Below are 27,625 nucleotides of genomic sequence, written 5' to 3' on the forward strand. Positions count from 1 at the left end.
TTATGAACTGATAATTGCATATACTGCAAAATGCCCAGCTGCCATCCACCACCACAGTTACAGAGGTCTCCCTTGTGACAGGGACGTTCGAGACCTGCTCTCTTAGTGGCTCTCAAACACGTGACACCACGGTAGCAACTGCGGCCACCCGCTCTGCGCTGCACCCGCACGGCGCACTCATTTTGTAACTGGGAGGCGGCACCTCCTGCCTCCTTTCACCCCCCTCGCCCACCCGCCTCCACCTCTTAGCAGTCACCAATCTGTTCTCTGCATCTAGGGCCTGACAAGATTCCCTTCTTTTTAATGGCTGTGTGATATTCCATTACGTACACAGACATCTATACGTGTGTGTGCGTACACACACCCACACACCCACATCTTCTTTAAACATTCATCCATTGATGGACTCTTAGGTTGTTTCCTTATCTTGGCTGTTGTAAATAATGCTGCATTGATCACAGGGGTGCATATATCTTTTCGAATTAGTGTGTTTATTTTCTTCGAATAAATACCCAGAATTAGAATGAGTGGATTCTTAATTTTTTGAAGCACCTCCATACGTTTTCCATAGTGGCTGCACCAATTTACATACTCACCAACAATACACAAAGGTTTGCATTTCTCCACATCTTTGCTACCATTTGTTATCTCCTATATTTTCAAGAATAGCCATACTAACAGGTATGAGATGATATCTCATTGTGGTTTTCATTTGCATTTTCCTGATGATTAGTGACGTTGAGCACCTTTTCAGGTACCCACTGGCCAGGTGTATGTCTTCTTTGGAAAAATGTCTATTCAGTCCCTCTGTCCATTTTTAAATCAGATCGTTCGGGGTTTTTTCCAAAAGGGAACCCTTCAGGCTAAAATGAAAGAGATCAACATCTCTGGAGAAGGTAAATACATGGGCAAATACAAAATGTATTATTATTGTAATTTTGGTTTATGACTCCTCTATATTTTCCACAGCATTTAAAGAACAAATACATAAAATGACTATAAAGCTATGTCAATGGGTACACAATGTATAAAGACGCAACTGTGACAACAAAACATAAAGAAGGGGTGGAAATGTAAAGTAGAGGTTTTGTATGCAATTCAGTTGTGCTGGTTTCAATTCGAAATAGATGTGAGGATGTTATTTGTAATGCCCATGATAACCACAAAAAAAACTAACTATAGAATATGCAAAAAAGAAATGAGAAGGGAATCAAAATGTGTCACCTCCAAAAAAAAAATCAAGTAAACAGAAAAGAAGGTAGTAATAGAGGAAATGAATGACAAAAAAAGCTATGAGACATATATAGAAGCCCGCACACCACAAAGAAGAATAAGCCCCGCTCACCGCAATTAGAGAAAGCCCGTGTGCAGCAACGAAGCCCCAACGCAGCCAAAAATAAAAATAAATAAAAATTTTAAAAAAGGCACAGAGGGAAGAAAAGTGAGTTGTTTTTTTTTTTAATTTATTTTCGTCTGCGTTGGGTCTTTGTTGCTGCACGTGGACTTTCTCTAGTTGTGGTGAGCGGGGGCTACTCTTTGTTGTGGTGCACGGGCTTCTCATAACCGTGGCTTCTCTTGTTGCAGAGCACGGGCTCTAGAGGCCCGGGCTTCAGTAGTTGCAGCACGCAGGCTCAGCAGTTGTGGCTCGTGGGCTCTAGAGCACAGGCTCAGTAGTTGTGGTATATGGGCTTAGCTGCTCCACGCCATGTGGGATCTTCCCGGACTAGGGCTCGAACCAGTGTCTCCTGCATTGGCAGGCGGATTCTTAACCACTGCACCACCAGAGAAGCCTGGGATTTTTTTTTTAATGACAGCATATAGTTAGGTCTATAAGAGACTCATTTTACATCTAAAGACAAACATAGGTTGAAAGTGAATGGATGGAAAGAGATATTCTATGCAAATAGTAACTGAAAGAGAGCTAGGGTGGCTATGCTAATTTCAGGCAAAATAGACACTAAGTCAAAAACTGTTACAAGACAAAGAAGGACATTATAGACTGATAAAAGGGTCAATTCACCAATAAGATAAAACAATTATAAATACATATGTACCAAACGTCAGAGGCCCAAAATATATGATGCAAACATTGATGTAATAAAGGAAAAATAGAGAGCTCTGTAAGTATAGTTGGAGACTTCAATATCCTACACTTCCAATTGTGGACAGAAAAACCATACAGAATATCAGTAAGGAAACAGACTACTTAAACAACATTGTAGACCAACTGGACCTAACATACAAACACTCCGCCCAATGACAGACGATACACATCTTCCTCAAGCATACATGGAGCGCTCTCCACGTTAGACCACATATTAGGGCAAAAAAGAACTCTTAATACATTTTAAAAGACTGAAAGTATACAAAGTATCTTTTCTGATCACAAGGGAGTGAAACTAGAAATCAATAATAGAAGGAAACTGGAAAATTCACAAATATGTGGAAATTAAATAACATACTACTAAACACAAATGGATCAAAGAAAAAAAACACAAGGAGAATATCTTGAGACAAATGAAAATGGAAAAACAAAGTATCAAAATTTATGGGATGCAGTGAAAGCAGAGCTAAAAGAGAAATATACAGCTGTAAACACACTAAAAAAGGCATGGCAAACCAACAAACTAACTTTACACCTTAGGAACCAGAAAAGAAAAAACTAAACCCAAAGCTAGCAGAAGGAAGAAGTAGTAAGATTAGAGTGGAAATAAGTGAATAAATAGGATAAAATAGAGAAAAATCAAAGAAACCAAAAGGTGATTCTTTGAGAAGATCAAAATTGACCACTTTCAGCTACACTATCTGGGAAAACAAGAGAAGAGCCAACTTACTAAAATCAAAAATAAAGTAGGCATAGGATGATCAATTTTACAGAAACAAAAAATATTTGAAAACAGTGCTGTAAACAACTGTATGCCAAGAAACTGGATAACCTAAACGAAATGGACGAATTCCTAGAAACACACCACCTACCAACACTGAATCATGAAGAAATAGAAAATCTGAGCAGACCAAAAAAAAGTAATAAGATTGAATCAGTAATCAAAAGCTTCCCCAGAAAGAGAAGCCCTGGACTAGATGGCTTCACCAAAAGTTTTATGAAGAATTAACGCCAATCCTCCTCAAACTCTGCCAAAAAACTGAAGAGCCAGAGAAAACATCTCCTAACTTAGTCTATGAGACCAGCACTGCCCTCATACCAAAGCCATATGAAAACACTACAAGAAAACTATAGATCAACGTCTCTTACAAGTATTAATGCAAAACCCTCAATAAAATACTAGTAAATTGAATCAGCAGTATAGTGAAAGAACACCACATCCTGCCAAGTGGGATTTATTCCCTGGAATGAAGGAAGCTTCAACATATGAATATCAATTAATGTTATACACCACATTAACAGAAACAAGTAAAACCCCCCATAGGGTCCTTTCAAATGATAGAGAAAAAGGATGTGACGTTCTCAACACCTTTCAGGATAAAAGCACTCAAATTAGGAATTGAGGGAAACTACATCAACATAATAAAGGCTATATAAGAAAAACCCACAGCTAACATTACATTAGATGATAGACTGACAGCTTTTCTTCTAAGAACGGTAGCAAGAAAAGGATGTGAGATTTTGCCACTGCTATTTAATATATCATTGTCAGTTCTAGCCAGAGTAAATAGGCAAAAAAAAAGAAAGATATAAAAGCCATCCAAATTTACAAGAAGTTGGAAAATGATCTCTTTTTGCAGATGACGATCTTATAGGTAAAGATGCCACAAAAATACTAGTAGGTCTAATAAACAAATTCAGCAAAGATGTAGGATGCAAAATGAACACACAAAAAAACAGATGCATTTCTACACACTAACAATGAACAGTCCGAAAAGGAAATTAACAATTCACTTTACAACAGAATAAAAAGAAGAATATACTCAGGAATAAACATAACCGAGGATGCAACAGACTTGTACACTTGTTGTACACTACACAACACTGCTGAAATTAAGGAAGACAAAATAAATGGAAAGATCTCTCACGTTCATGAACCAGAAGATTTAATATTGTTAAGATGTCAATACCCAAAGCAATCTACAATTCAAAGCCATCCCTATCAAAATCCCAATGATGTTTCATGTAGAATAGAAAAGCCCATCCTAAAAGTCACATGAGATCTCAAGGGACCCTAAACTTCCAAAACAACCTTGAAAAAGAACAAAGTTGGAGAGCTCACACATCCTGATTTCAAAACTTGCTACAAAGCCACAGTAATTAAAACAGTGTGCTACTGCCACAAGGACAGACAGATGGACCAAAGGAATAGAGAGCTCAGAAATAAATCTTCACATATATGGTTCAGCTGAGTTTTGACAAGAGTGCCAAGACCATTCAATGGAGAAAAGACCATCTTTTCAACAAATGGTGCTGGGAAAACTGGATATCCACATGGGAAAGAATAAGTTGGACCCTTCCCTTACACTATATACAAAAATTAGCTTAAAATGACTCAAAGACCTAAATGTAAGAGCTAAAACTATAAAACTCTTAGAAGAAAACACAGGGGGGAAAAGCTTCATGATGTTAGATTTGGCAATGATTTCTTGGATATGACATCAAAACACAGGCAACAAAAGAAAAAACAGATAAACTGGACTTTATCAATTAAAAACTTCTTTGGATCAAAGAATGCTATCAAGAGAGTGAAAAGACAAGCCACAGAAGCAGTATTTTCTTAGGTCAGTCTCCCAAGGCAAAAGAAATAAAAGCAAAAATAAACAAATAGGACCTAATCAAACTTACAAGCTTTTGCACAGCAAAAGAAGCCATAAACAAAACAACAAAAGACAACCTACAGACTGGGAGAAAATATTTGCAAACGATGTGATCAACAGAGGCTTAATGTCCAAAATATACAAGCAGCTCATACAGCTCAATATAAAAAAAAAAAAAAATCAAAAAATGGACAAAAGACCTAAATGGACATTTCTCCAAAGAGGATGGTCATACAGATGGTCAACAGGCATATGAAAAGATACTCAACATCACTAATTATTAGAAAAATGCAAATCAAAACTACAATGAAGTATCACTTCACATAGGTCAGCATGGCCATCATCAAAAAGTCTACAAATAATAAATGCTGCAGAGGGTGTGGAGAAAAGGGAACCCTCCTACACCGCTGGTGGGAATGGAAATTGATACAGCCACTATGGAGAACAGTATGGAGGTTCCTTAAAAAACTAAAAATAGAGTTACCATATGATCCAGCAATCCCACTCCTGGGAACATATCTGGAAAAGACGAAAACTCTAATTCAAAAAGACACATGCACCTCAATGTTCATAGCAGCACTATTTACAATAGTCAAGACATGGAAGCAACCTAAGTGTCCATCAACAGATGAATGGATAAAGAAGATGTGATATGTGTATACGATGGAATACGACTCAGCCATAAAGAAGCATGAAATAATGCCATTTGCAGCAACATGGATGGACCTAGAGAATATTATACTTAGTGAAGTCAGAGAAAGACAAGTATCATATATCACCTTTATGTGGAATCTAAAAAATAATATAAATGAACTTACAAAACAGAAACAGACTCATAGACATAGAAAACAATCTTATGGCACCAAAGGGGAAAGGGAGGGAGGGATAAATTAGGAGGTTGGGATTATCAGATACACACTACCCTATATAAAGGAGATAAACAACAAGGACCTACTGTACAGCACAGGGAACCATATTCAGTATCTTGTAATAACCTATAGTGGAAAAGAATCTGAAAAAGAATACATGTATGTGTAACTGAATCACTCTGCTGTACACCTGAAACTAACTCAACATTGTAAATCAACTATACTCCAATAAAAAACTTTTTTAAAAAACACAAACAAAAGGTAAGCCACAGAAAGAGAGAAAATATCTGAAAATGATGTATCTGATAAAGGACTAACATCCACAATGTATAAAGAACTCCTACTCCAACCACAACAAAATAAATAATCCAAATCAAAATTGGGCAAAGGACTGGAATACATACCTCTCCAGAGAAAATAAACAAATGGTCAATTAATAAGCACATGAAAAGATGTGCTCCACAATACCAGCCATTACGGAAATGTAAGTCAAATCCAAAAATGAGACCTCACTTCACATTCTGAAAATGGCTCATCTTTAAAAAAAAAAAACAACACATGTTGGTGAGGATGTGGAGAAATTGGAACCTTTGTGCACTGCTGGTGGGAAGGTAACATGTGTAGCCACCACAGAACACAGTTTGGCAGTCTTCAAAGAGTTAAACATAAAATTACCATATGCCACTAAACTTACTTTTTTAATTTTAATTTTATTGGTGTATAGTTGATACTCAGTGTTGTGTTAGTTTCAGGTATACAGCAAAGTGATTCAGTTATACATATACATATATTCTTTCTTTTTTAGGTTCTTTTCTCAAAAAGGTTACCATAGAATATTTAGTACAGTTGCCTGTGCTATACAGTAGGTCCTTGTTGGTTATCTATCTTATATAGTGTGTGTATGTTCATCTCAAGCTCCCGATTTACCCCTCCCCCCACCACTAAACTGTATTTTTAAATGGTTAAAAAGGTAAACTTCATTACGTATATTTACTACTTTTAAGAAATATTTTTTAAATGCATGCACATGACCTATCGCTTAAGTGTTATAATTAAATACCAAATGTGAGATACCATCAGCATTGAGGAATAAAGAATATCAACTGATTCATTCAGTGTTGAGCATATGTTCTAGTCATCCTAATCAGACTAAAAAAAGAACTAAGAGCCAAATAGACAAGTACCATTTCTAAATATATTTATCACAACTTTTATGAGCCTGTCTCTTGAAATGCAAAGTGTGATTAAAGATTATTTGAGATCATATATTTCAACGTTTTTAAAAAGAATGGATATGTAACAGTATGGTATTTGTTTAGAAAAATCACTAGAGTATTATTTGCTCTGATGCAAATACCTGAAAAAATGATGGAACTATCCACATGAAAATGTATGTTTGCATTTTCCCAAGTATGCTGAATTCTACAACAGGATTCAGAATTAGAAAGTACTTTTCTGTGCTAACTGCTTTAAGAAAGAAATTGTTTATTTTAACAGCTTTGGGATCAGAAGACAAATAGCCTAAATAAATAAATAAATAGTTCTTCATTTTGAAGCTGTAAACATCAGCCTGTAGGGACCACCCATTACCTTCCAAACTCATTTAAAATTTACTCATTTCTTCAGTCTGTACAAAGGAATAAAATGACAAGTTAATGTTAAAAGCTTCAGTTGCACTGAGTCTATATTTTTAACTTATTACCTGGAATCAAGAGAAGTGAAAAGCTGATCAAACTGTTTCTCCAGAACCTCTATAAGACTGACTGTCTCCTCTTTTGTTTGATTGTATATGTGTTCGAGCATCTGGGAAGAACATAATACAAAGACCTAATTTGGTATTTTTATTTTGTAGGAACTGTACTATTCAACATAATTTTGAAAGTAAAAGGTACTTTTTGGACCTTTCAAAATAACAACACAAGAGATCAGATAATAAAAATAAGTCACAAGGTTAAACTTTAAATCCTGGTACTTGTCAACAAGATCACATCTTTGTTAGCACTCTGTACTGATAAATTAGCAAAAAGGCCTAGAAAATCCACTAAGTTTTCTAAACTTCTTATCACTTTTAATCAGTACAGGAAATGGATCATTTTGGATAGCTGAGTTTCTCTCTGGCAGGATTCCTTAAATTCATAAAAACTTAAAATATAATATTAGGGAATTCCCTGGCAGTCCACTGGTTAAGACTCTGCGGTCCCAGTGCAGGGGCATGTGTTCAATCCCTGGTCGGGGAACTAAGATCCTGCATGCCGCGGCCAAAAAAAAAACCTTTATACCTATATAAAGTATTTTAAAAATACTTGAATTAAAATGTTGACTCTTCTACATACTTCTTTATATTTTTAAACAAAGAATCATTGCTTGAGATCTTTCTTTTTTTCCTTTCAATTTTTCCTTTTTTGGAATGGGAATGTCTATCCTATGCTTGCCCAACCAACGTATTTTAGAAGGAGATAATTTATTAGTTTCACACATTCAGATTGGAGAGGAATTTTGCCCCAGCATGAGTCATACCCTGAGTCTCACCCATACCTGACTTAGAAGATACTCAGATGAGATTTTGGACTTAGAGTTGATGCTGAAATAGGTTAAGAATTTTGGGGGTGTGAGATGTGCTGAATGTATTTTGCATGTGAGAAGGACATGAACCTTTTATGGGTTGAATTTTTACCCCCCTCCCAAATTCATCTGTTGAAGTCTTAAATTTCATATCAGCTATAACCTTTTGAATGCCTTGGTTGTTAAATTTGCCATTGCTAGGTTCAAGGAGCTTGCTGTTTGTCAATAAATGAGGGAGTCTCTCTCTTGGGTGATGAGGTAAGAAAGAAAAGAGCATAAGACTCAGTGTAGCAGTATACAGCCAAATAATGAGCAATGTTAGAAGGGTGATCTGCAATGCTTCCAAGACAAAATTCAGCTCACAACAAGCAGAAATGAGAGTTCCTTAATAGAGCTCCAATTTCAGTAGGTTGCTAGCACAACAATGCTAGGAGACTAATCCTAGCAGGCCATTACAGTTTTCCATTCTTATGTACGTTTCTCTCATTAGATTATCATACTTAATAACTCAGTGCTAAGCTCTACCTTCAGTGATGTTACATCTAAATATACACATTTAAGGAGAACATGCCTTAACTTATGATAGAATTTAATCATTCAGAATGCTTACTTTTACAGCAATACTTAATTGTTCAAAATTTTGGGCTGCCACCTTCAATGCTTCATCAATTTCTTCCCCAGTTTCAGTCTCCTAAGAAGGGGGAGGAGGACCACATACAAATACAAAATATAAAAATAGATGCTTAGATATACTGTATTAGTTGCAGAAACATCAAGCTACCGTTTTGGTTACAAAAGCAACATAGACCCATTACAGAAATCTGAAAACAAGCAACAGTGAACATTTTAGAGTTTTGGTGATAGCATTCCAGATTTCTTTTTTTAGCTGTCTTTTTGAATAAATGGGATTATGTCCTATAAACATTTTGCAACTTAAAACTACCTGAAAATTTTATCGCGGCCATAAATATATACATGTAAAAAGTAATAGTTTTTAAGAAAACAAGATTATGATTAGGCTACGTTAAGATTTAAACACGGAAGACAGTGCTCTCTCCTCTCCCAGCCCACTAATGATCTCCTTAACAAAAAAACTTAATACTCCATTCAACTGCATTTTGGAGTTTATTCTGTTTCTAACCTTCAATTAAAAGAATACATTATTTAAAGTCATCAAAAGTAGTAACTGGTAAAATTCAAATCTTCCAACAACAATTACATCATCATCAACAAGTGCCATTAGGCCTTTTAGTTGCCATTAAAACAACTGGAAAATCACACTTAGAATTTAGAAACTTGTGGGACTTCCCTGGCGGTCCAGTGGTTAAGACTCCGCCTTCTAGTGCAGGGGGTGTGGGTTCGATCCCTGGTCGGGGAGCTAAGATCTCACATGCCTCGCGGCCAAAAAACCAAAACATAAAGCAGAAGCAATATTGTAACAAATTCAATAAAGACTTTAAAAATGGTCCACATCAAAAAAAAAAATCTTAAAGAAGAAACGAATTTAGAAACTTGTACTTTATACAAGTTTCACAGAATCTGAATTCAGTAACTAGGTTCAAAGGGAAGCAGCTACATACAGGTAAATATCAAGAGCACTAACAGAGTTGGTCAAAGGTAAAATGGGCTGCCTTGGGAAGAAAAGAGAACTGTTGAGACATAGTTTAGAATAAAACAAGAGATTCATGCAAGGAGTGTAGGTTTACCTCTGTTACCTTTAAGCTTCCAAAACAATCTATAATTATAGGACCCTTGAAAGGAGAGGAAAGTTAAGCTACCAGAGAAAAGTAAAAATGTTTGGCCCCATCTCACTTCATGAATTACATTTTTCATACCTCTATTACAGTTGATGGGTTCAAAACAGTCCTGTGTGTGGAGGTTGAATGTTTTAAACCAACAGTTAGTAGATCAGCAGTCTTTTTGAAGTCTTGAGAACAACTCTTCATCCTGGAAAAATGTCAAGTACATTATTTTAAGTATCAACATTTATATAATGATTTAAATCTTCTATTCTGATTTTTACCCTCTATCAAAAATAATTCTTATGATGACTTATAAGAACACTTACAGTGGGTTCTCAATCATCTATGATATGCAAAGAGAGGAAAACCATGACTAAATATGCTTTCACATAAAACAATTTTAATCAAGAATTCAACTTCTTAACAAATTTCTAAAAATAACAGCTTACAGTATAAATTGTGCTTTAATTTCCTAATCATCTCTCCTTCCTGGAAAGTTTTTGGTAGAGATGTTGATAATCATTGAACTGTCCTAAGCTCAATTAAAGTATTTATACACACAAATACCAGCTATTAAAAAATGTACTTATAGGCCTGCCTAATGTACATAAAGGTAATGAATTTACTAGGCAAGTTAATTTCAACCGAAGAGTAAGCTGCATTTCTCGTCTACAGATGCTAGAGTTTCGGCCTATTTTTATCTTTATACCCCTATGTTGGCTGGCACACAGTAAGCACTCAGTGTTTGTTGAATAAGTTAATCATAAGCCTACGATAGTTTACTATGATTAAATGTTACTCTCACAGAAAGAAATAATACACTAGGTAATTTTTAAACATTCAATTACTTTAAAAAGTGGATATTTATGTTTTTGAAAACATATGTGAATGCATTAGCCATAAGGAGTCCATCATTCAATTCCTGTTTCAAAATATTAAAGACAAATCAGGAAGGAAATATATCATGTATCAAGGAATACTTCTATTTTAAAATATATGACTATTTAAACCAAACTCTACCGAAATTAGGAAATAGGAGTTTCTAACGTAAGTACACTCGACATGGAGAACTAATTAAAAAATGGCAATTTGGAAAAAAATTGGGGTACCTAAAACAGATTCATCTACTTCTGAAAGTAAAATTTTACTTTGCAACTGTATTTGACATTACGCATATCTAGACAAGTACAATCAGACTTGACTTGCATGATGTTTAAAAAGTAAGGAAGTTTCACGTAGAAGTCCAGATTTCTATTTTGTCTTGGAAAAGAAAAGGATCATCTGGGACCACTGGGATGGTCTCAACACACGGCTCCAGTGACCGGCTGGAGCTGAGCAGGGGCTCCCTCCTCTGGAGCGGGTGCACAATCTTTACTGCCCTTTTAAAGTCGGTCTCCCTCACACAGTAAGTCATCTGCTAGATATGTAGGTGCTCCTATATGTTATGACTCACACAGAGCCACAAAGATTCCTAACGATCTATTCTAATCACTCCACTCAGAGCTTATGGAGGAAGTGACTGATGGAATACAAAGAGAGGAGCTGGGATCAGTACCTGCATTCAATGAGCCTGAGTGCTACCTCTGGTTCTATCAATAACCAGGTGCCAGAATTCAGCCAAGTGGTTTTAGTACCCAAAGAAATAACTCTTCTGTTGGTTTCTCAGCACCCATTTAAATCTGGACAGAGAAACTGCAGTAGTAATGTGAAAAGTCATGACTGCTAGCCTAAAGGATTTTGGATTTTATTTGGACAGGCAATGAAGAACCACAGAACAGGAAGAGTCTGGAAGAGCTCAAGGTAGGTAAAAGAGACTAAAACAATTAAATAGGGTGTAGAAATGGTAAATCTTGCATTCTTTTTTTGCCTCACTTTAAATAAGGACAAACTAATGCTGCTTCTTTAGGAGCTGGATTCTCCATTTCATTAACAGCTTAAATTATAAACTTAAAGAGCTCTCTGTAAACAATGGGTTAGAAACACTAAGAATGACCTTTAAAATAATTCTAAAATAACTCTTTCAGAAACATACTGAACTTTAAATACTAAAATAAGTGCACATGGAACATACTTTTTAGGCTGAAGTTTTTCCATAAAAGAATCTTCTTTAATACATCCACCTATTGGGCAGTATTCTTGTTTTGTATTTATAGTTGAAGCAACCTTAGGACAAAAGATTAAAAACAAAAAAACAGAAAAGTCATTCAATAAATTCTGTTTATCCAGAATTCAAAAAACTAGTGAGCCATTCATAGATAAATGAAAAGATCCTTAAATCCTCTTTAAATCAAAGAAAAATTGTACTTATGTGATATTTTTATCCTATTTTAATTTTTGAGGGAATCAGTTAATTTGGCAGCTATTAATTAAACAGAACATTAACTAAAATATTTACCACACTTATAAAGGAAATACTTGGAACATTACTTTAAAAATTTACTGTAAAAATTTTACAGTGCTATCTTAAGGTATGTTCAAAACTCTAAAATACTTGGGGATAACTTTAATAAGAAAAATATAAGCCCTAAGAAAAGAAAACCAAAAAAACTTATTGGGGATCATAAAACAAAAACTGAATAAATGGAAAATTATGTTAGGTTCCTGAAGACAAAGATTTAATACCCTAAAACACATCTAATATAAAATTAATATAAACCTAAAGTTCATATGGAAAATATAATGTGCAAGAATTACAAAAATTTTAACATACCATTCAGTGGAGATTTATCCCACCAGATAATAAAGCTACTGTATTAAAACACTAGGGTAGTGGCACAATACAAGTTGACCCTTGAACAATGCGGGGTTAATCTGCATATAATTTACAGTTGGCCCTCCATATCTGCAGTTCCTCTGCATCCTCAGATTCAACCAACCACAGACCCTGTAGTCCTGTAGTAATTACTACTGAAAAATAACCACGTATAAATGGACCTACACAGTTCAAACCTGAGTTGTCTAAGGGTCAACTGTACATGAACGGAACAAAGCCCTGAAACAGATCCTCATATATACGGGAACTCCATACAGACTATAAATGGCATTTTCATTAAACAGACGAAGGATTATTCAATAAATCGTGTGGGAAAGCCAGCTAATCATTCTGAAGAAGAAAGTTACATACTCACCTTACATCATATAGAACAGAAAGAGATTTAATATGCACCTTTTTAAAATACGTATATAAGTATTAAAAAAATAAATATGTATAACTCTGAAATGAAAAGTCTGCCTAATCAAAGAAAACTTAGAAGCCATGAAGGAGGGGGAAAAAAAACAACTGAAAAAGGAAACATTTCTGAATGGTTAAATGTAATAAAATTAAAAATGAAAAATTGGGAGAAAATATCAATAATTAAAATACACAGAACGAAGTGTTAATATTTCTATCACATGAAGTATTCTTACAAGTTAGGAAAAAAGACAATTCAAAAGGAAAATATGGCAAGGACCTGGAAGGATCTGTTAAAGATCCTCCCAGAAGAGCTGAGAAGTCAACATATGAAAAATTGCTCAATTTCACTAGTAATCAGGGATTTGCAATTTAAAACAAGCAGATGCCCATTTTTTTGCCCATTAAATTGCCAAACATTTTTTTAAAATGTGACAAATACAAACACCTATTTTTTTTTTAAGACATAGAAATTAACAGAACCTGCTGATGGGATTTTTTTTTTGGTGGGAGTGGGTTTGAGGAATTATGCAAAAGTATAGTGAAAGAATTTGAAAACCACCTAAGTGTTTTTCATAGAGAGATTATATTACAGCACTTATGTACCAGGGTTTATTATGCAGCCGTTAAAAGTAACGTAGGAGACTCTCATGAGGATAGGTTAATGCTGAGAGAAATAAAGCAGACTACTAAATGTTATAGTCTCCCATATGTGTCTTTGGTGGGAAGAGGATGTCCTAGCAAGTTTCAAGTATAATGTACCAAAGACAGTTATTATTAGATAATTAGGAGAAAAGCGTTACTTTAAAAAAATCACATTGGATCAAATGTTATTTTTAAGAGCACCCCCCCAAAATTGGGGGCTAAAACCTTAATTTCTATCCACCTTCTCACTTATGCTCCTTTGGCTTGTCATTTCATAGTAAGAAGTCAATGTTACTACCAGTACATTTGATACAGGACATTTCTCCCAGGAAATTTAAGAAAATATTAAATACAACTGACTTAAAAGATTTCAGTTAAAGTTGTGTAAAGAGTCTTAACTTCTAATATATATAATAAAGATCTTCTCCCCGTTCCCCCAGCACAGCTTGTCACTTAAGTTTTATGTATGGTGGTGTTTTTGCTTGGTTGTTTTTTTCTACTTGTAAATGAAAAAATGCGGTCAAATTTAACCGGCATTTCTTCTATGGTTTCTGACTTCAGTGATACATTTAACAAGGCTTCCCCATCCAAGATCACACAATTATCTATAGTCTCTTCTATTCTACATTTTCAATTTGCATGTTATTAACATTTCCAATCCACATGGGATTTTAATATATATTAATTACCTATTGATTGGATAAATTATCATTTCCTCATGGCCCAATATATTTTTGGACTCAGGTCTAAATTATCAATAAAATGCCAGTATTTTTGGAATGGTACCTAAGTATGATCCTATCCTTGAACAAAACCTGCCATATTGCTGTATATAATTATAGAATGGTTATTATTAACCATTAATATCAATCAAAAGCAGAGAAGGGATGTTATAAAAAAACCCATACAACTATAAAAGATAAAGACTGATAGATAAATTCATATTCACCCAAACTCAGAAATAAGAACACAAGTATACCCATTAACCCCGAATGGAATCATTTTAGGCTTAAGCTTGAAATAATCTGCACTACCTAGGCCTTCAACATTAAAGATAAATTATAAATATGTCTAATGTGAATATAGGTACCTAAATCTTACTTTTTAGAGCAATATACATTATTTAAAAGTAATAAACTTCAATCCTGAAATAGTCTATAAATTCAGACTTTTCACTAATTTAGATGTGATTCTTCCATTATCTCTTATTCCAAATATAAGATATCAGGAAAAATCTAAACTTTAAAAACTAATAAAAGAGTGGTAACAATTTCAGGACGGTTTCTTGAAGGACTCAGCACAGGGGGAAAGGGGAAAAGGAGGGAAGGATGGGACAGATCACATATCCCCCAAAGTAAGAGTCAGAACTAGTCAAATGATACAAAATAGATTTGTTACAACCCTAAAATCAAAAACCAATATTTGTAAATATACTATAAACACTTCATTATATGTTACCCAAAACAATAAAAATAATACAAGTATACTGACTTAAGAGACCATTAAACACAAAGTCATTTGCCACAAAAGGCAAGAGGTTACAGTTCTAATAAACTTGCTGTTTTTTGAATATCAGAACAGGATGGATATGAGCAGAGACAGTTCTGCCTCTTCCCTTTCCCTTCACTCTTTACCCACCACAAGACTCAATGTGTCAACCCACCACAAGACTCAATGTGTCAGGGATATTCCATTTCAACCACAGGAGCTAGGTTCCCCTTTGTCTTAACTATGTAGCTAGCCACATCTGAGGAACCGACTGTCAAAAAAAAAAAAAGGGAAAGGGGACAGGAATTTACCACAATAAAGGCCATGATTTGTAAAGTATGTAATTCCAAAACAGATGTTTTCTTATATGTAAATGTTTATGCTATAATTGAAACTTTCACAAATTATACATTTATATGTTTATATACATATTATTATATATATTTTTATCACGTTTAACCTGCAAACCAGTTAATCCACACCTAAATAATCAAGGGTCGACTATCACACTTATTTTAAAGCTTGTAGAGAACTTTCACATAATTCAGATTTGACTCTTACAATCCTATGAGATAAAAAAAGCAGGTATTATTTCCATCTCACAAATGAGGAAACTCAGCCTTAGGGTGACAGAACTAGGACTGCATTCCAGGTCTTCTGCCTCTATGTTAATTGCCATAGAAAACAATGGATACAAATCCCCAAACTCTGATCTCTCAAGTGGAACATTATGAATTTAGAGATTAAGACAACTTTCCAGGAACATACTATATAAACTGAGCAACATTTATATTTGTAGTAAATGCAAAGAATGTTCAGTAAATTTTATTTTAAATCCTTAATTTGTTCTCATTATTACGGGCACACAGATTTTAGTGCAACTGTACTATTTTTAGCGCTTCTGAAGTTAACATTAACTTTAGGCCGTTGTTTGCCTCCTGTTTTGTTTTGGCTTTTTACACATCTCCACAAATGTAAATTAGATGACACACAAAGGTTGAGGGTCAGGGGGAAATTCAAAATTTGCTTGCATGGTATTGGTGTGGAAAAGGGGAGTAGAGATTTGGGGACTTCCCTGGCCGTCCAGTGGTTAATACTCTGCACTTCCACTGCAGGGGTCTCAGGTTTGATCCCTGGTCAGGGAACTAAGATCCCGCTCGCTGCGCGGCCAAAAAATAAGGGCGGGGGGTGTAGAGATTTGAAAGGAATATACTACATTAAAATAAAAATAAATAAAAAAAGGAAATATTCCACAGAAATCTCCAGAGTCAAAATATGTAGGCTAATAAGTGTATGACCTTAACCTTGCATTCTTCTTGATCTCTTTGAACAATTATAAAATGGATGTGAAAAGCTTTACCTTTTGCTAGGTTTCTTTACTTAAAAGACTCAGCAGCAAAAATGCAAGTTTCTAGTTCCTAACTAGAAGTATGTTTTATTTCTCTAACATTTTTACCTTTAACGTTAGGTTGTAATGCATTCAGTATGAAAGACAATAAAACTTACCTCACAATCAGGGCATGTAATTGTGCTGTATTCTTCAGTTATTAACAAGCACAGTTCACAAAAAGCATGTCCACATTGAAGTTCATGGTGGTGACCTACTGATGAAATTCTATTGTGAATTAAACTTTTCAGTTTGTCAACATTGAATATTCAGTATAATCAGAGGAGAAAATTAAAGGGAATTCTCTTGTATAGGAAAGGATATCTAGCTTAGTTAGAAATGGATGATTAAACAAAATTCAGGAGAAACAATACAACTCAGAAGGAGGGAGAAAAATCAGAAGAAAAAACAGGCAGAGCTATGTAATATTGTTTGCCTTTGTTTATATAGTTATTTGGTACCTATAATACTTTGAATCTGCCATCTCTTATAATCATATAAAGTGCTCTGACGTACTTCATTTGGTCATTGTAAATATCAGAGCTAAGTAGGCTGGGAATATTTATTCGACCTAGAGATGGATAAACATTTTGGTGATCTGTAAATGGCATAATCCAGACTCCGACCTAGTTCTGTTTCCAAGTCTAATGTTCTTTCTACTTGATCACACTTCCCTCTGTTAATTTGTATTTCCCATCCTGTGAAGGGGACAGTGAGAGCCGACATGAGAAACTGGCAAAACCCCGCTCTTGAACAAAATAATGCCATTTGCAGCAACATGGATGGACCTAGAGATTGTCATACTGAGTGAAGTTAAGTCAGACACAGAAAGACAAATATCATATGATATTGCTTACATGTGGAATCTAAAAAAAAGGGTATAGGGACTTCCCTGGTAGCACACTGGTTAAGAATCCACCTGCCAATGCAGGAGACACGGGTTCGAGCCCTGGTCCGGGAAGATCCCACATGCCGCAGAGCAGCTAAGCCCATGAGCCATAACTACTGAGCCTGCGCTCTAGAGCTTGCGAGCCACAACTACTGAAACCCGCGCACCTAGAGCCCGTGCTCCGCAACAAGAGAAGCCACCGCAATGAGAAGCCCGCGCACCGCAACGAAGAGTAGCCCCTGCTCACTGCAACTAGAGAAAGCCCGCGCGCAACGAAGACCCAACGCAGCCAAAAATAAATAAATAAACAGATTTATAAAAATAAATAAATAATGAAAATAAATTTAAAAAAAGGGTACATATGAACTTATTTGCAAAACGGAAGTAGAGTCATGGATGTAGAAAACAATCTTAAGGTTACCGGGGGATGGGGGGGAGGAATAAATTGGGAGATTGTGATTGACATATACACACTACTACATATAAAATAGATAACTAATAAGAACCTGCTGTATAGCACAGGGAACTCTACTCAATACTCTGTAATGACCTATATGGGAAAAGAATCTTAAAAAAAGAGCGGATATGTGTATATGTTTAACTGATTCACTTTGCCCTACAACTGAAACTAACACATTGTAAATCAAATATACTCCAAAAAAAAAAAAGACACCCCCCCCCCCCTTAATGATCTAAGACATTGGCAAAGACAGAAACCAGGGCAAAAGTCAGATGCCACCACTGTCACACACACGACCCACATAAAGATCATTTTCACAAACTTAGCATGTATGAAGGGAAATACCATAATCTTGATTAAAAATCTAATGCCAAGATTTTAATACTCTAAGCAGAACTTTATCATAATAAACAATTATTATAGCTATGTCACTTCAAACGGTTGTCATTTTAAAAGACTTCGCAAGAAAAAGGGAAACGTAGCTAAATAAAATTAGTCATCATTTACTATAAAATTAGTGTTCCTGCTGATTTATATTATAATAATTGCATTCTTTTGATAAAAAAGAGCTTTAGTTTTTAAGCCAAGGAAACATCTTAAACTTTCTCACAACCAAGCTAAATTTTAAAGCTCTATTTAAATTCCAGAGATAATGTTACTAAGGAAATCAAAACGCTTTTACGTTTATAAGATTTCTGATACTGTACAAGTCGAGATAACGTGTGCTGCATTACAGCTTACAAAGCACTTTGACAATTCTACATGCAGAGGCGCCATCTTTCCAACTGAGTACTTCTCAGCACGACAGTACAAATGTATGAAAGAACCGGTGGTTTTAAAAATGTCACGTTCTAAAACTCTATTCTGCAGTACTACATCATTCAAATAATGGAGATGTTCTACGGAACAGCAGCGATCGAAATCCGGGCAGGAGAAACTTGCCTCTTCCCCCCGAAAACACACCAACTTTCTCTACACTCCCAGGTCTCCCAAGCGGAGTCCGTCCCGGAGAGACTGCGAAAACTGACTTTTGCTCTGCAAGTACAAAGATGTGACAAGTCACACAGGGCGACGTTAAGACTTTCTGGCAGCTCCAGGCGCTGACAGTCAACAACTCACCCCGGCAGAGGTGCCGTTAGGTGCCGTTCAAGTAACCTGAACCTGTTTTCAGCGGAGGAGAGTCTCGGTGGGCGGGTCAAGAGCGCACGGTGCCCCTGACGGCCCAGGACAGAAGAACACAAGACGCACAAAAGTGACGGGCTGTTTTCCAAACAACGCCTGAAGCCAAACGGAGCAACACGCCCCCCCGCCCCCGCCCCGTCTGTTAATTTCAGGAACACTTCGTTACCACAAAAAGAGCCACACAACAAAATCACAGGTCGTTGCTGCTTCACCACAGCATGACGGCCAAATTCCCACATCCCCCCTTTCCCGAACCTTCGAACCGGTCGGTGAGGAACGGGACGGCGCAAGGGGTGGGGGTGGGGGGAGGAGGGGGATGGAGTGGGGGCGGGGCGGGGGGTGGGGAGTTGGGGGGGTGAGGGTTGAGTGGACGGGGGCAGGGGGTGAGGGGGAGGGGTGGGGAGTGGGGGCGGGCGGTGAGGGGGTTGAGGGGGAGGGTGAAGGGGGGGTTCGGGAGGGGTGAGGGCTGCCCTCCAGGCCTCTGCGTCCCGACCTCGCAGGCGGCCTGCGGACTCGGGCTAGGGGCCTAGGCTCCCCCGCTCTCTCTCGCTGCCGCGGCCACTGCCCACCCGCCTGTCCCTCGGCTCCCCCGCCGGCCGGCGGGCCAAGGGCTGACCGCCAGCCCCTCACCCGGAGCTCCGGACGACCTTCTTCCACACCGGCTGCACAGGGCCTCGGCGGCTCCCCAGGCCTGGCCCTTGCTCTCCACCTGCCCGCCAGAGGACGCGAAGCACGAAGCCCTCGACGCCGCGGCCTCCTTCGTCGCCGCCTCGGATGTGAGCCCCGCGCCGCGTGCCGTCCCGGCGTCCCTCGCGGCAGTGGCCAATCACCGGAGGCGGCGGCTCCAGGGAGCCAATCGGCGGCGAGGAAGCTCCAGCCCTCCCCCCAGTCAGCCCTCCCCCCAGTCAGCCCTCCCCCCAGTCAGCCCGGGGCAGCCGGCTGCCCGAAGCTGTTCTTTGTTTTACCCCCTGGACCCTGAGGGGTCCACACAAGGCCGCGTGGTCCTCAGGAAGCGTTTCATGCCCAACCAGTGTCGAAAGCATCACCACCACGCATTACTCATTATATTGCTTTTCACGTCGCAAGTAGCGAATGATCCTTTATGTTGAAGTTGACTTCCTTCCCTAGTGGATCGTAGCGGTCTTAGTGGAGAAGCCAATCTAGCTACCCATCGGTGGGGAGATTTGGTTAACAATTTCAAACCAAAGGGGTGGTCATTATTACTAACAGCTGTCGACACTAATGGTATATATACAAGGCCTTCTGCTGAGAAAGTTTGGGGCTGCTAAGAATTTATAAACTAACAGGTTCCTGCTTGAGAGGTATGTAGCCCTCTACCTAAAAGGGTAACTTCTACTAAGGCAGCTTGTATTAAATGCCAGAGGAAAGTTAGAGAAAATAAGAATTGTCTGCGTTGTATGAAAAGCCTTCCTAGCGAATATGGGGTTTGCACTAGACCTTAAAACCTGGGTAGAACTTACAGAGGTAAACAGAAGAAATGAGGCATTGCAGGGAGAAAGAACCGCGTAAACAAGGGAAAGTAGGTGGGAGATGCTGTGGCCTATTCGGAATTTATAGACCATTTGGCCAGAGTTTTAATTTCCTTAAAGTGAGCTTTTTTGGAGAGGTATATTGGGGTCGAATTTTAAAGAGTCTTGAATGTTGGGCTAAGGAGTTTGGACTTACCCTTTAAGCAGTAGCGTCCTGGGGAAATTGAGTGAGCAAGGGATGAAGTAATCTGGTAGCAATTTGGCAACTATATTGTGGATGAAGCACCTGGGGATGGCAGGGTGCCTTCAGCTGCTAAGAATAAAAACCAGCACATAGGCTTCATTTTCTCTTTTTCCCTCTATGTTTTTTTGGAAATAGAAACAGGTATTCTGTTCAAAAGCTCACTCCTGGTTAATATTCCAAAATATGCAAACAGCTCATACATCTCAATATCAAAAAACAAACAACTGAATTTAAAAAAATGGGCAGAAGACCTAAATTGACATTTCCAAAGCAGACATACAGATGGCTCACAAACACATGAAAAGATGCCCAACATTGCTAATTATTAGAGAAATGCAAATAAAAACCACAATGAGGAATTGTCTCGCACCAGTCAGAATGGCCACCATCGAAAAGTCTACAAATAATAAATGCTGGAGAGGGTGTGGAGAAAAGGGAACCCTCCTGCACTGTGGGTGGGAATGTAAATTGGTGCAGCCACTATGGAAAGCAGCATGGAGATTCCTTAAAAAACTAAAAAAAGAACTACCATATGGTCCAGCTATTCCACTGCTGGGTATATATCTGGAAAAAATGAAAACTCTAGTTCAAAAAGTTACATGCACCCCAATGTTCATAGCAGCACTATTTACAATAGCCAAGACATGGCAGCAACCCCCATGCTCATCAACAGACGATTGGCTTAAGATGATGTGGTCTATATATACAATGGACTATTAGTCAAACATAAAAAAGAATGAAATATTGTCATTTCCAGCAACGTGGATGGACCTAGAGAATATTATGCTGAGTGAAATAAGTCAAAGAAAGACAAATATCATATGATATCACTTATATGTGGAATCTAAAAATAATACAAATGAATCTATATATAAAACAGAAACAGACTCACAGACATAGAAAACAAATTTACAGTTATCAAATGGGACGGGGTGGGAGGGACAAATTAGGACTATGAGATTAACAGACACAAATTACTATACATAAAGTAGAAAGTCAACAAAGATATACTGCATAGCACAGGGAATTACACCCCATATCTTGTAATAACCTACAATGGAATATAATTTGCAAAAAAACCCCACAAAGAACAAAAGCTGAATCACCATGCTGTACACTTGAGACTACCACAACATTGTATGTCAACTATATTTCAATTTTAAAAAAAGCTCACCCGTACTCAAAAATCCTTATACTTTGTTGCCCTCAGGAAAAAGTACTGATTCCTTAACCTATCTCCACGCTGCCCAACCAATAGCTTCTATTACTAATCCGTAACGGAATTTTGAGTACCAATCAAGCCAGTATTCCCACGTAGCCTGCTAATTTTTCTACAGTTTTGTGAGTGGTATTACCTGTTCCCCTCATCTGGAATGCCCACTCTTTCCTCTTCATCAATTCATATTCTCCTCATCCTTCATGGGTCAGCTTTAGAGCCACCTACCCCTCCTCGAAACCTTCAGATTTCTCCCTGCACTCAACATTGTAGCAATTAGCCACATCTCCTTTTCCACTGTAATTTGAATGACAATCTCATTGCAGAGGGGTTTTTTCTTGCGCCATAAGGTGAATTGAATGTGGTGCAGTACAAAGGAATTAACTCTGATTATCACCAGGCCGAATGGAGGGAATTATGCCTTGGTAATCCCAGCTGAATAAATTCTGGGTAAATCGGGGTCAGTGAGAAATACAATGACACGTTTAGACCTCATATAATAGGTCTTAGTACCTCCTGGACCTTTCAAATGGAGCAGCCAGAATTATCTTAATATTTAATTTAGATTGTTTAAATCCTTTGTTTGGAATCCTTTAATGGTTTCCCACTGACTGGGACAAATCCTTGAAACGGCCTTCAAAGGTTTTATGATTTGGCCTCTGCTTTCCTCTCTAGCTTCATTTTCCCCACTACTCCTCACTATGTTCCAGATACGCCGGCCTTTTTCACTTCTGTAAGTAGGTCAAGCTCTTTCCAACCTTAGGGCCTCTGCCTGGAATTCCCTCCCCTGCACTATTAAAAAAAATTATTATAAAATATTTTAGCCCCACAATAAGGAATAAATAAAATTATGGGGAGTTCCCTGGTGGTCTAGTGGTTAGGATTTGGCGCTTTCACTGCCATGGTCCAGGTTTGATCCCTTGTGGGGGAACTGAGATCTTGCAAGTCGAATGGCACGGCCAAAAAAATAAATAAATAAAAAATAAAATTATGAATGATCGTGTATGCTCCAACTAGCTTAAGAAATAATCTAATTTTATTCAGGTAATCTAGTTTTATAATGTCTGGCCATTTACTCACATACTGGCCAATTCTTTATTCCTCCTGTGTCTCATACCTTCCTTTTAGGATAATTTTTCTCCTTCAAGGACACCCTGAAGAAATGTCTTTAGTGAAAGTATCTTAACGGTGAATGCTCTCAGCTTTTATTTGAATGAAGATACTTTCATTTCATCTTCATTCTTGAATGATCATTTAGTAACATAACATTCTAAATTGACAGTTATTTTTTTTTCAGACTTTGGAGATAGCATCATTTTGATCTCTGACCTTTATTTTTGCTATTGAGAAGTTTACTGTAAATCCAATTGTCATTCTTTATAGGTAAGTTGTTGTTTTTCTTTGGTGTTCTATATATTCGTTATAATATCAAGGTGTGGATATTTATTTGCCCTCCCTGAGATTGATTGCAATTCTTCAATCTGAGGAATTCATTCCTATCATACTGGCCTGGAAAATTCTCAGTCATTTGTCATTTTTTTTTTTAGAAGGTTTTTCAAGTGACAGCTGTTGTTGTTTTTAATTAATTAATTTGTTTAGTTTTGGCTGCATTGGGTCTTTGTTGCTGCGCGCGGGCTTCCTCTACTTGTGGCGAGCGGGGGCTACTCTTTGTTGCGGTGCACGGGCTTCTCACTGAGGTGGCTTCTCTTGTTGCGGAGCATGGGCTCTAGGCACACGGGCTTCAGTCGTTGTGGCTCGCGGGCTCTAGAGCGCAGGCTCAGTAGTTGTGGCGCATGGGCTTAGCTGCTCCACGGCATGTGGGATCTTCCCGGACCAGGGCTCTAACCCGTGTCCCCTGCATTGGCAGGTGGATTCTTAACCACTGCGCCACCAGGGAAGCCCCATTTGTCTTTTTGAATACTACCTCTTCCTTGTTGTTTTCTTCTGGAACTCCTTTTAGACAATAACAGGACCTTCTCTTTCTATCCTTTATTTCTCTTAACCTCTCTTTCATATTTTCCACTCTTTATCTCTCTGTGCTGCATTCTGCATGGTTTTTTTCAGATGCATCTCCCAGTTAATCAGTTCTCTCTTCACCTGGATTTAATCTGCATTTAATCTGACCATTGAGTTAAATTTTCAACGACTAATCTAATTCTAGATGTTCTTTTTTTCTTTTTTTTTAAATTTCCAAATTTGCCTGATCTTTTTGGATAGTATTGTGTACCTTTCTCATGTTTTTGATTCTATCTTTTATTAATTTAATATTTTAAACACTTATTTCATTATGTACCTCCAAATTTCTTTCTCTGACATTCTTGAAGGGTCTAATTCTGCAATTTATTATTTCTACTGATTTTCATTCATGGTGATTTGTTTCCTCACGTGTTTGGTAATTTTGGATTTTAAACTCACGTTTGGGAGTGTTTATCTGTGGGAATCCTTTTTTTTTTTTTTTTTTTTTTTTGGCCACACCGTGCAGCTTGTGGGATTTTAGGTCCCTGACCAGGAATTGTACCCAGGCCCTTGGCAGTGAGAATTCAGAGCCCTAACCACTGGACTGCCAGGGAATTCCCAGGGAACCCTTTGAAGCCAGCATTAAGGATGTATTTCTCCAGATCATGTTTTTGCTTCTTGTAGAACATAGTTCCCAAAGAACTATGGATCTAGGACCACTTTAATTTCTTGGCTTGTGTTTTCCTAGACTACTCCAATAGCATATTTTGAATCCCAAGCCCCCCTGAAGGCAGGTGTGTATTCTAGATTACCTGGGGAGGTATTTTCCCCACCCAAAAGTATACAAGATAGACAAACTTCTTTGCCTTTTAGCCAACTTGTTCACGCCCACCAGCAGTGTATGAACCTTCTCGCAAATGCTTGGATTAGCATCAGTTTTATTTTTTGCTAATTCATGGCTGTACTTTGATATCTCCTTGTGGCTTTAATTTGCATTTCTCTAAAGACTGATAAGGCTGGCATCATGCCATATTTATTGGTCACTCAGGCTTTCATATTTGTTTGGTGGGGGGACATGTTTGTCTATTTCTTATTGATTTGTAGCAATTCCTTATTTATTCTGGATTCCATTGCAAACATCCTTTTCAGGTTGTGACTTGTTTTTTCACTTTGATATCTCTTGTTGTCCCAAGGTGTTTTATTTCACTATGGTATTTTCATTGACTTTCAATATTTGCATATTGTTTAAGAAGTCTTTCCCCAAGCTAAACATTCATGTGATTCATTATCTTCCATAAGCTGTATTACCTTCCCTTCTACTTTAAAATTCAGTTTTGTTGTTGGTGGTATATGCATAGGAGTGGGAGGAAGTGGGGTGCGATGGAACCCAGTAATTTGGATAGGCAGGGTCATGAACCTTGATTTACCCTTTTCCTGTACACTGTTGGTGTAGTGCCACCTCAGAACATAGAGACAGATATTCCACGATGGCATTTTATTATGATTTTTAAAAAAGGATCAAGTATATTTTAACTTCGATTCTGCTTTTGTTTCGATAAAACCTTGGGTTTTCCTTCTAGATTCACTAAAAGTATCAGGTTGTCATGAAAATAACTGATTATACAACATTCACAGAGGCTGGTACACGGTATGTGCCCAGTAGAAATGTAGTTGCGAACGCTCACTTGGTGTCAAAACCCGGCAGTAGGGAGGACACGCCAGCCAGCGTGACACGGTCTCCAAGTGCACCAGAGGGCGCCAGGCCCATGCCAAACAGCGTTTGCAGTTTGGTGGCTTTCTTACCTTTGGAGGTGGTTTTCAGGTCTTCTGCTCCTTTGCCTCTGACCTTTCTGTTCTGAGTCACTGCTAGCAGAGGTGTGCAGTGAGAAGGTACAAGCTGTCTTCCATGCATATTCTGGAGGGGGCAGAATTCCCCTCTTTCAGGAAGTGACTCTGGCTTTGTCCCGAGAAATTACAGGGCAATGGGGCAGGAAGGACCTTTAGCGATCACTGAATCCCACATCCTCATTGAGGACGGGGATGCCAAGGCTCTGACCTTCCTGGGTAGAGCTAGAGTTCCAGTGTTTTGATTTCTGGACCGCGCTCCTGGACTTTACTACACCAATTCCCATGTCCACCTTCAGAAAACTCTACTTTGGGAATTATAACAGAGATGCACTGCATAGACATGAAATTTTAGACCAATGGACAGATGATCTGTGCTGCTCCAGGCCAGATTTGGGGGCCCTTGTAGGGATGAGCAAGCTTCAACCTTGCTGCTATGAAGAGTTAGGGGACAGGATGGGGTCTGCAGTGTCCTTTCTTGAAAAACAGTCCCAAGGAGAGCTCTGGGGCCCTAAAAGTTGAGGAAATGTACCCCCGTGAGCCTCCCTATAGGGCAGCAGGGTGTTAGCGGCCCCCAGAGCGCCTCCCCTGCTGTCTTCAGGAGTCTGTTAATTGGGAGCCGTCTCCACCTGCATTCGTCACCGTCAGGGCAGGTGGCCGCCTGCCTGGGTGAGTTGCGTGTGGGCCCTCAGTTGCAGAGCTCAAGACACTTCTGGCCTCAACTTAACCAGCAGAGCTTGACTTGTGGGTCCCAGACTTTGGTGAGCTTAGGAATTCCTTGAGAGGTTATGAGAATGCAGAGGCCTAGGACCTAGAGGTTCTGACTCAGAAGGTCAGGGTGAAGCCCAGGCCTGTGCTATCTAATAGCCGTCCTGCGGCTGGCTGTAATTGGACCGAGTCCCACACTGAGAGACAGATTGCTGTCGACGGGAAAAAAAAAAATGCACAACCTAAAAGTTGAGAGTTATGTTCTATTCGGTGGACAAAACTGAGGGCTTCAAGTTCACAATGCCAGAGAAATTAATTCCCTAAAGAACTATATCAAGGGTCAGCAAAAGAAACTAAATCACCCAACTCTAATGAGACTAGAGTACAAAAACCATTCAGACCAATGCAAGGCACTTGCTAAATAAAGATAAGAAGGTATTTTTTTCATTTTTTTAAAACAAAGCTCCCAGATATGCAAAAAATTTATCAAGAGACCTCATCAGTTGGTCACAACCCTGGCACCTGAGGGCCGGGGGCTGTATTCAAATCCTCCCTTCTCAGTGCAACCTGGAGGAAGATTTCTGCATCTTTGAGAGTCAGCTTCCTTCGCTGCTAAATGGGGCCGATATTGGTACTGTGCCGATTAAACAAGATAATAGATGAATGGACTTGTAAACAATAAAGTACAATACAAGCCTTATGAGTTCTTCTAAAATGTATAATAGATTAGATTATTAATTCAAAAATACAAAAAACAAACCTGAGGGCTTCAGCCTGGGGGGAGGCAGGTGTCAGGCGGCCCTGAAGGGGTCGGGGCATTTTTGCCACAAAGACTAGGTAGTTGGAACATCAAACGATGACTATGAGTTAAAGAAAACCAGACACCTCAAGGTAATGAATGTGGTGCTTTTCTATGTATGGGAAGATGCAGAAGTCTGGGCTCCCTGAAATCATTCCTCGGCTACCTGGGGCCAGTACCCTGTGTTTTCCCATCTGGAAACTCCTC

The 27,625-nt window shown here is 38.3% G+C and overlaps 1 protein-coding gene across 1 annotated transcript in view; it reads right to left on the reverse strand.

Annotated features, from left to right (window-relative positions):
• Positions 1–25,978, reverse strand: part of RNF17 (ring finger protein 17) — a 123,882-nt gene extending 97,904 nt beyond the window's left edge. Inside the window, exons 1-7 of the mRNA XM_057532722.1 lie at positions 25,752–25,978; positions 19,791–19,969; positions 16,749–16,843; positions 12,009–12,100; positions 10,031–10,142; positions 8,806–8,886; positions 7,336–7,436 (exon numbers count right to left, since the gene is read on the reverse strand). Of these exons, the coding sequence (XP_057388705.1) occupies positions 7,336–7,436; positions 8,806–8,886; positions 10,031–10,142; positions 12,009–12,100; positions 16,749–16,843; positions 19,791–19,969; positions 25,752–25,978 (887 nt within the window). The remainder of the gene's footprint in view (positions 1–7,335; positions 7,437–8,805; positions 8,887–10,030; positions 10,143–12,008; positions 12,101–16,748; positions 16,844–19,790; positions 19,970–25,751) is intronic.
• Between the last annotated feature and the right edge of the window lie 1,647 nt (positions 25,979–27,625).

Source organism: Balaenoptera acutorostrata, chromosome 18, assembly GCF_949987535.1.
Source record: "Balaenoptera acutorostrata chromosome 18, mBalAcu1.1, whole genome shotgun sequence".
Lineage (NCBI taxonomy): Eukaryota > Metazoa > Chordata > Mammalia > Artiodactyla > Balaenopteridae > Balaenoptera > Balaenoptera acutorostrata.